Source organism: Geospiza fortis, unplaced genomic scaffold (assembly GCF_000277835.1).
Source record: "Geospiza fortis unplaced genomic scaffold, GeoFor_1.0 scaffold78, whole genome shotgun sequence".
Lineage (NCBI taxonomy): Eukaryota > Metazoa > Chordata > Aves > Passeriformes > Thraupidae > Geospiza > Geospiza fortis.
In genome coordinates, this window is record NW_005054339.1 from 5,618,429 (window position 1) to 5,626,842 (window position 8,414).

The 8,414-nt window shown below is 47.8% G+C and overlaps 1 protein-coding gene across 2 annotated transcripts; it reads left to right on the forward strand.

The window, feature by feature from the left end:
• The first annotated feature begins 227 nt into the window (after positions 1-227).
• RPN1 (ribophorin I) lies at positions 228-6,919 on the forward strand. Of its 2 annotated transcripts, XM_031058176.1 has the most exons (10): positions 228-365; positions 1,553-1,859; positions 2,102-2,311; positions 3,275-3,467; positions 3,794-3,893; positions 4,163-4,301; positions 4,474-4,593; positions 5,065-5,310; positions 6,329-6,545; positions 6,635-6,919. In XM_031058176.1, the coding sequence occupies exons 1-9, from the start codon at positions 256-258 to the stop codon at positions 6,509-6,511; spliced, it is 1,608 nt and encodes a 535-aa protein (XP_030914036.1). In that variant the 5' UTR covers positions 228-255; the 3' UTR covers positions 6,512-6,545; positions 6,635-6,919. The 2 variants fall into 2 exon arrangements, with proteins under 2 accessions (XP_030914036.1, XP_005422612.1); XM_005422555.2 differs by having other exon boundaries at positions 6,329-6,919.
• Positions 6,920-8,414: the final 1,495 nt, after the last annotated feature.

The window sequence follows — 8,414 nt, forward strand, 5'->3', positions numbered from 1 at the left end:
AGCAATACTTCTGTCCTAGCCCCAGAGATACTGTCACTTTAGATAACTCTACATACTGCAGAGAGAGGTACATGCAGTGCTTTGTGATATATCTGTGTGCAGAGTTCTGTAGTGTATACCTTGATGGGTGAAGCCATATTCCCCGTGGTCTGCTCACTCCTCAGTCACAAGGGAAATCACAAAAGCATTTGATCAATATTCTCATCTGTGCAACTTACGGTGACTGTGCCAGCTTGGGAACCAGGCTGAGGGAACATGGGAACACACAGCACACTGATCCTGTATGTTGCTTGGGAGCAGGTGAAAGGCGAGGAAGAGGAAGAGAATGCCTTGGAAGTGAAAGAGACCAAAGTTAAGGGCAAAAGGTGAGTATTACCCTCGAAGGCGAATACCAGGAGGTGTGCATGGGGGGTTCATAGCTGTCCTCACAGTGAAGCAGAGATAATCCCCCAGTTCCATGCACCTAGAGATCAGAAGTGTTTTCTTCCTCAGCTGTGCTCAGTCTCTTGTACTCAGTGCCTTGAGTAATGCCCTGGCCCCCTGGGACACCAGGTGAGAGAAGCGTTTGGTCATGCTCTTACCCATTCCTCCATTCTGAGCTCTCAGGTGGTTGGCAGTGGTGACTACAGAGAGTTTAGTGCCCTGTGGCAGTGTGTAGAGCACCACAGAGTGCTGGGTACCATGGCCCAGTGCAGGCTCTTCCTGCTGCCAGGAGAGAGGATGCTGCTGTTTCCATCAGGCTCTGTACAGCCAAGCTCAGAATATTATGTAGGTGCTGCAGGCAGGTGTTCTCTGAGCCATGAGAGGTGAGCAGTGCCTGTAAAATGACAGCACAGTGCTGCTGGGTTTGAAGAATACAGTGCCCGTGGAGTTAAGATGCCAGGGGAGACCTTAGCTTCTGACATGGCTGGATGTCTCATTTGATCCTGCCCTTGGGCCACCAGGTATGACGTGAAGTATGTTTGCTTCTGGCATCACCTCGGTCTGTCCAGTCCAAATCCTTACAGATTTGGTGGAGTCTCAATCCATTCTGTAGAACCTCAGTCCAAAACCTTGCTCCCGTTCTGGCCATTCCTTAATTTCAGATCATGTGGGCAAAAATCTGAGAATGAACAGACTTTGTGGGAACAAGTGCTTAAGATGTTTGTGATTTGTCTTCTGGACTTGTGCCTATGCTTCCTTTGATGCAGATCATTCCTGTCATCTGGAGAAGAATGGAAAAAAACTCTTGCTGAAGCTTTATAAATGCAGGATTAGGGAGGAGTATGTCACCATTCCTCTTCCCAAAAGGCAACTAGGTGTTTTTTTGTGAAGCAAAGACTGTAACTGTGCCTGGACACGGTTGAGCCTGTACTGCTTCCCCAGCACAGTAATCACACCTGCTGGGACAAGACATCTCTATGTCTTGGAGGAGCAATTGAAATACCTGCCCAAATCACACATTACACACGTGTTATGTGGTCAGCTGTCCCCAGGGGATGTTGCAGTGGGTGGAGCTGAATGTTCTCTCCAGGGAGATCCCACATGACACTCCTGTTCTTCTCCCTTCCAGTGGGAAGCTCTTCTCGGTGAAGCTGCCCTCTCCTTTGGCCCCAGGAGCCAAGGTCCGTGTCTCTGTTGAAATGGTTTTCACACACGTCTTGCAGCCCTATCCCACCCACATCACCCAAAGTGAGAAGCAGTTTGTGGTCTTTGAAGGAAATCACTATTTTTACTCACCATATGTCACCAAGACCCAAACAACTCGTGTCAAGCTGGCCTCCAGGAACGTGGAGAGTTACACCAAGCTGGGCAACCCTTCCCGCACTGAGGACACGATTGAATATGGCCCGTTCAAGGACATCCCTCCATACAGCCAGGTAAATTTCTGTGCAAGGGGGTTGTGGCTCTGCAGAGAGCACTTTACAGACGTGGAAGATGTGTCTCAGAGGCTGGAGAGTGGGAAGCTTTCACGTAGAAATCGCAGGTCAGGCATGAGTTAAACTGTGTGCCAGGAACATGTGCATCTGCCAAGGAGGGTTCTCTGTGCCACATGGAGTGGATCATTGTGAGGGAAGCTTGCTACTTTAAATCTGACAGTTCATCTTTTTCCCCTCATTAGGACACTCTGAAGGTGCACTATGAAAATAACAGTCCCTTCCTGACCATCACCAGCATGACACGAGTCATTGAGGTGTCTCACTGGGGGAACATTGCTGTTGAAGAGACAGTTGATTTAAAGCACACAGGAGCAGTGCTGAAAGGGCCTTTCTCCAGATATGACTACCAGAGACAGCCAGACAGTGGGATCTCTTCTGTCAAGTCTTTTAAGGTTGATATTTTGCACGTGTATTTTTATAACTGTGACTTCCCCTTTTCTTAGATCCCCAGAGGAAAAAACAAATGAAGTTGTCCTTTGCCTTTTGTTTGGTAACCATACCTCAGTAATAAGGGAATATTAAAACTCTGGTCTGTTTTCAGAAAAAGCTTGTGCTGCATAGGAATAGCTTTTGGAAGCAGCATTAGGAGGTTATACACTTTATTGCATTTGCTGGTCCAATAGACTGCACATAACAGGGCATGCAGTGTTTTTCCACACTCCCACCCCTCCAATCTATCTCAGGGACCCTCTATATCCCTTACTCCTAATATTGAGATCTCTGTTTTGGTTTTCCACCGTGCAAGGACCATTCATTCTGTCCCTACCCCTTTACTTTCAGAGTTGCCTCTCTGTCATATCTTCCTCATGTTGAACGGGATTAATTGGAAACTCACCCGTTCATTCCTTGCTCACAAAGCACACAACAAGAATTAAAGCTGTGGCTCTGCTAGCCAGATGTAAAAAGTGTTATGTGTTCTCATCTGAACCAAAAGCTTTCTCGCTGCTTGGTGCCTTCAGGATTGATTGTTGTAATTCTCTAGGGTGGTGCAGCCAAACTGAAATCTCATTTTGCTGAGTGTAAAGCTAGCAAGCCAAGTCAGCTAGGGCAGCAAGTTGGAGTGAAAAGGGAATTGTTGTCCTGGTGGGCATGATGATCCCTTGCTGTCTGGGGAGTTTGAAACTCAGCTGGAGAAAGCACATTCATTTGGACGCCAAGCGATTTTAGTGCTGGCAGCCACTTGTGGGATTGCTTATAATAGCACAATTTTACCACTCAGTGCAACTGAATGGCCATTTTGTCATGTCTCATGTGGGAGCACAGTTTCTCAATCCTTACCAGCCTTTATTGGTTTTGCCAGTTACACTGAAAGTAACTCCCCTCTGATGCACTCACTGCTGCTTCTCTCCATACAGACCATTCTCCCAGCTGCTGCTCAGGACGTCTATTACAGAGATGAAATTGGGAACATCTCCACCAGCCACCTTCTTGTCCTGGATGACTCTGTGGAGATGGAGATCCGTCCCCGATTCCCGCTTTTTGGGGGCTGGAAAACCCATTACATCATTGGCTATAACCTGCCAAGCTACGAATATCTCTACAATCTTGGTGGGTGGCTGAGGGGGAAGGAAATAAAAAACATCCTCCCGTGTGTTTGAAGGTAGTTGTTGTACAGAAAAGAATTGAAAGCTGTGGTATACAGGACCTTAGCAACAACAGTTGCCAGGTATTTTTCTAGAATATGCAAATCTACCTTTTTTGTGCTTCCTTCAGGTTTTTGTAGACATCTGGTTAAAGCATATCTGAGTGAGTTAGTGCCCCCTGCTGCACAATTATCCATGCAAATTATGCTCCTGCTCTGAGTGGGATCTGAGTTTCAAGGCTGTCCCTTGTTCTATGAGGATCTGTAACCACTCTCTGCTCTGCACTTTTAGGTGATCAGTATGCCCTTAAGATGAGGTTTGTTGACCACGTGTTTGATGAGCAAGTTACAGACTCTCTGACTGTCAAGATTGTCCTGCCAGAAGGAGCCAAGTAAGTGTGATTCCTCCTGGCTTATTACTGCAGACAGTGCTGTGTTGGTGGCACTTCTCCAGTCTGCTCTAATGGCCTGGGGACAGTGAATCAAAACCATGACTGTGCATATGGAGGAGATCTTGGAAAACAGCTTTGCTTCCTTCTAGAGCATTGTTTAAACTGCATAATCTACCTTGTGCAAGAGGCTACAACTGCCCAGACGAGTCTTGGGTTACATCATCTCAAACACCATAGAGTCATATGGGACTGTCTGCTTTTACCCACAGGAATATCCATGTGGACAGCCCCTATGAAATCAATCGTGCCTCAGATGAGCTTCACTACACATATCTGGACACTTTTGGACGTCCTGTTATTGTGGCACACAAGAGCAACCTGGTGGAGCAGCACATCCAGGACATCGTGGTGAGTGTGGCCTCTGAGCAGTTGTGCCTCCTCTGAATTCAGCAGCTCGGTCAAAACACCCAAGAAATAAACACTGACTGGACTGCTTGGGTGGTTCTGCTGCTGCCTGAGGAGAGGAGTAAACCCTGCAGTAACATGGGGCACTGCTCAGTGTTTGGAACTTCTCTTGTAGGTTCATTATACCTTCAACAAAATCCTGATGCTGCAAGAGCCTCTCTTGGTAGTTGGAGCCTTTTACATCTTGTTCTTCACTGTGATTGTCTATGTCAGGCTGGATTTCTCCATCACCAAGGTCTGTATGATGAAGAGCCCTGTGGGAATATAAGCAGATTTCTCAGCTGTTGAATGATGATTTTTCATACCAGTAATTCTCACTGAATGTTCCTGCCATTCTTATGTTTTACTGGTTGTTTGAAGTCCTGTTTTTGTTCAACCTGAGCCTTACTCCTGTAGGGCCGATCTGGTGGGTGTCATAAAGCTAACTAGAGTTTTGCTTGCTGTGTAAAAAGGAATCCCCCTTAGAAGAAGGGATGTCTGCAGCTCTCCCTCTGCAGTGCTTTCACTGTTAAACTATTTGTTGGGATGGAATGAGTGCTGAAAGGTGCTTCCCCTAATCAGCACTTGCACCATTCACTTAATTACTGTCAGTTGACTCAATTGTAGAGGGAACAGTTTTTATAACAGTCCTGTGGCAGATTGCAGGCATGGCTTGATGCAGGTCAGAGATATGACTGCTTTAATCTTCCCTCCTGCCCTCTTGCAGGATCCAGCTGCTGAAGCCAGGATGAAGGTTGCCTGCATCACAGAGCAGGTGCTCACTCTGGTGAACAAGAGGCTGGGGCTGTACCGTCACTTTGATGAAGCAGTGAATAAATACAAGCAGTCACGGGACATCTCCACCCTCAACAGTGGCAAAAAGTCTTTGGAGATGGAGCACAAGGCCCTGACAAATGAAATAGCCTCTCTGCAGTCTAAACTGAAGACAGAAGGCTCCGACTTGTGTGATAAAGTAAGGAATTCAAATTTATTTTATAAGCTCTCCTGTTCTTGGCTCTGTCAAGTATTCTGCATGTGTTTTAATTGGAGATTTCTGCAGCCAGTCTAGGTTGGGTTTTTCCATCTGAAAATGGCTTGATCTCTGCAAGAGTGTGTGAAAAGTGTTATTTTTGCAGTAATCTCATGTATGCAGCCATGTAAGTGTTGCTGGTAAACAGCTGCTTGTGCAGTTTCTTAAGCAGTCCTTGAACCAGCTGCATTTGTACAGGTTAATGCTTTTGTAACACAATCCTGATACTTCTCATCAAGCTCATGGCAGTGACACTTAAGCAAAAAATGGAAACTATCAACAAATTAACAGTTCTGACTCTACTACTCACACCAGTCAACCCAAAATCTTCGCCCTCATCTCTTATTTTCTTGCACATTTACATTTGGTGCTGACAGAATTTTGGTAACATGATGCTCCTTTGGGGGTGTTTTGCTCTGCTGTGTTGAAAGCCATGGCACAATAAGCACACACCCACTGTCCTTCCCTTCAATGTATTTTTATACTTACCTGAAACAGCCACTTAACCCCAAGTGAGGGACACTCCAGTCTCTAAGATCTGTTAGCTAATAGCCACCTTGGTTAATCTCTTACTTAACTCAAAGAGTAGCTCTGTCATTGCAGACCTCCCATCACACACCATGAACATTAACTGTAGGGACACAGCTTCCAGCTGTCAGAGCTGTGATTTAGGTTGAAGCCTTTAAAATCCATCATTAAATACTCTTTCACAGTGTCTTGCCACTATAGCTCCTGGGTCCTTGGAGGCCCTTTTATCTGCACTCCTTAGTTACCCATTCATGGAATATTCCTCGTAATGTGATGGCTCAGGAAGCAACATTTAGGGATCAGAGATGTTTCTACTTAGCAAAAGATGAAGTCAGTGCTATCATCTGCCATCTCTTCTATTCCAGCTTCAGTGTAGGGATTGTTTTGTTCTGTTTTGCTCCTCTAATGCTCCCTGGGTTTGTCACCCTGCCAGGTAAGTGAGATTCAGAAGCTGGATGGCCAGGTGAAGGAGCTGGTGCTGAAGTCGTCGGTGGAGGCGGAGCGGCTGGTGGCAGGCAAGCTGAAGAAGGACACGTACATTGAGAACGAGAAGATGCACTCCAACAAGCGCCAGGACCTGGTCTCCAAAATCGACAACATCCTCGATGCACTCTAACTGTGCTTCAGCAACTGCAGAGGTGTGAAGGGAGGTGAGAGTGATACACTTGGAGCCAAAACTCACTCCCAAAATTAGGGGGAAAGTTGATGTGGAATGTCTGAAAGTGCATTTTGTTTTTAGATTTTTCTATAGAGCCTGTCTGCTCGGCAGCACGTGCTGTGCAAGGAGCCAAGCCATCATGTTTGGCTGGGTAACAGGATTTCTTTACCAGAGGTGAGACTCAGCCAAGTTATGAAACATCTCCTGCTTTTGGTTTGCCCTGTATAGATGTGCTCTGAGTAAACGCACACAAGGAGCCAGTCTGAGCATTGACATGCTTATGGCAAAGCTGAATGTCTCAGCTCTGGAAAGAATAATAAAAGATACCTTTGTTCTACTTTGAAATAAAACAGTCACTGCCTTGTGTCTATGTGTTGTACTGGGGTTGGAGGAGGTGGAGGGGCTGGGTGACCCCATCCTGCCCAGGGCCAGGAGTGCAGTTCCCTGTGGAACCGAGTTCAGCCCTGACCACTACCTGCCTCCTGTGTGCCCTGAAGTCAGAGCTCTGCCACCTCACACAGCCCTGACCCAGACAGGGGAGAAGCCAAGCCCTTGTTCCCCAGGGATGTGCATGCACCTACACCCTTACAGGGAGAAAACAACAGATCCTGTCCTGCCATCCTCTTACTGTGTGCTGCATGTGACGAAAGTCCCTGCATCACTTGTGCTGCCCATGTAGGTCCTTACAGACACCTTGGGAGGTGTATGCAATCCCTTTCTAATACCAGTCTCCTAAGATTTTTTCCTGTGCATCTTTGCCTCAGTTCACTGTTGAATACCCCACGTGGCTGCAGGGACAGCAATATGGTTCTCCCCTACTGCCTTTGCCTGGCATGGTTAGTGATCCTCATACAGAAGAAACCAGAAGGGCAGAAGGGGCTGTGTGTCCCTCTGTCCTGAGCTGCAGGTGGTGGCAGCTGCCCCTGGGTGGGTGTGTGTGCAGGGCAGGGGTTGGTAAGTGTTGTGTAGCCTTCTCCACTGGGCACCTGTGGGAAGCAGACTCTGCAGAGAGTCTGGAGGTTGCCTGCAGACCAGGCAAAGCACGTGGCTGCCCCACAGAGCAGTGGCTGGTGAGGAGATTAGTGCCAAACGTGGTTGTGTTGGGGAGTGGAGGTTTGCCACAGTACCTGCACTGGCACCCCGTGTGGCACACTGGCTTGAGCAAATACAGCCCCCATGGCTCAGTGCTGCCTGCAAGCCCTGTGCTTGGATCTGCACAAGCAGCAGGACACTTTTCCAGCCCTTTGCCAGGCTACCTGCACTACTGTCCCTCTGTGCTGGACCTACACAGCCCAGGTCTGTCACAGACACTTGTCTCTGCTCCATACTGGCCCCTTTTATCTGAGATAAAAGTTGTCTCCTCTCCTGGGATACTTTTCTCCTTACACAGAGGATGCAGACCTCTGCCCCAGACCGCACAGCTTCCAAAATCAGGAGTGTTTTGCAGCAGGCCTGAGCCCAGGCACCCACCACATTGTCACCAGGTGCCAGCTCTGTCCCATGCCCACAAACCTCACCTGGCAGCAGAGTGAGCAAGCCTAAATCCCTGCCTATCTGCTCCCTGTGCAGGTGCTGTGGGCACCCTGAGACAGTGAGTCCTGCCTGACCAACTGCAAATAGCTAAAATCAAATAAATTGTCATTGATCCATTGAGCCAGAGCACACACCATACTCAGAGTACCAGGGGCATCCAAAGCCAGACAAGGGCTGCCTGCTGCAGCCAGCCAAAGCAGGTAGGTCCAGAGGATGAGGAGAGGGATCAAAATGGTGATCCCAAATATACCCTTATCTTTCCATTCCCCCAGCAGAGGAAAAGCAGTACCACCCTTCAGAAGAGACCACTTCTGCCTGGCTGGAGCCA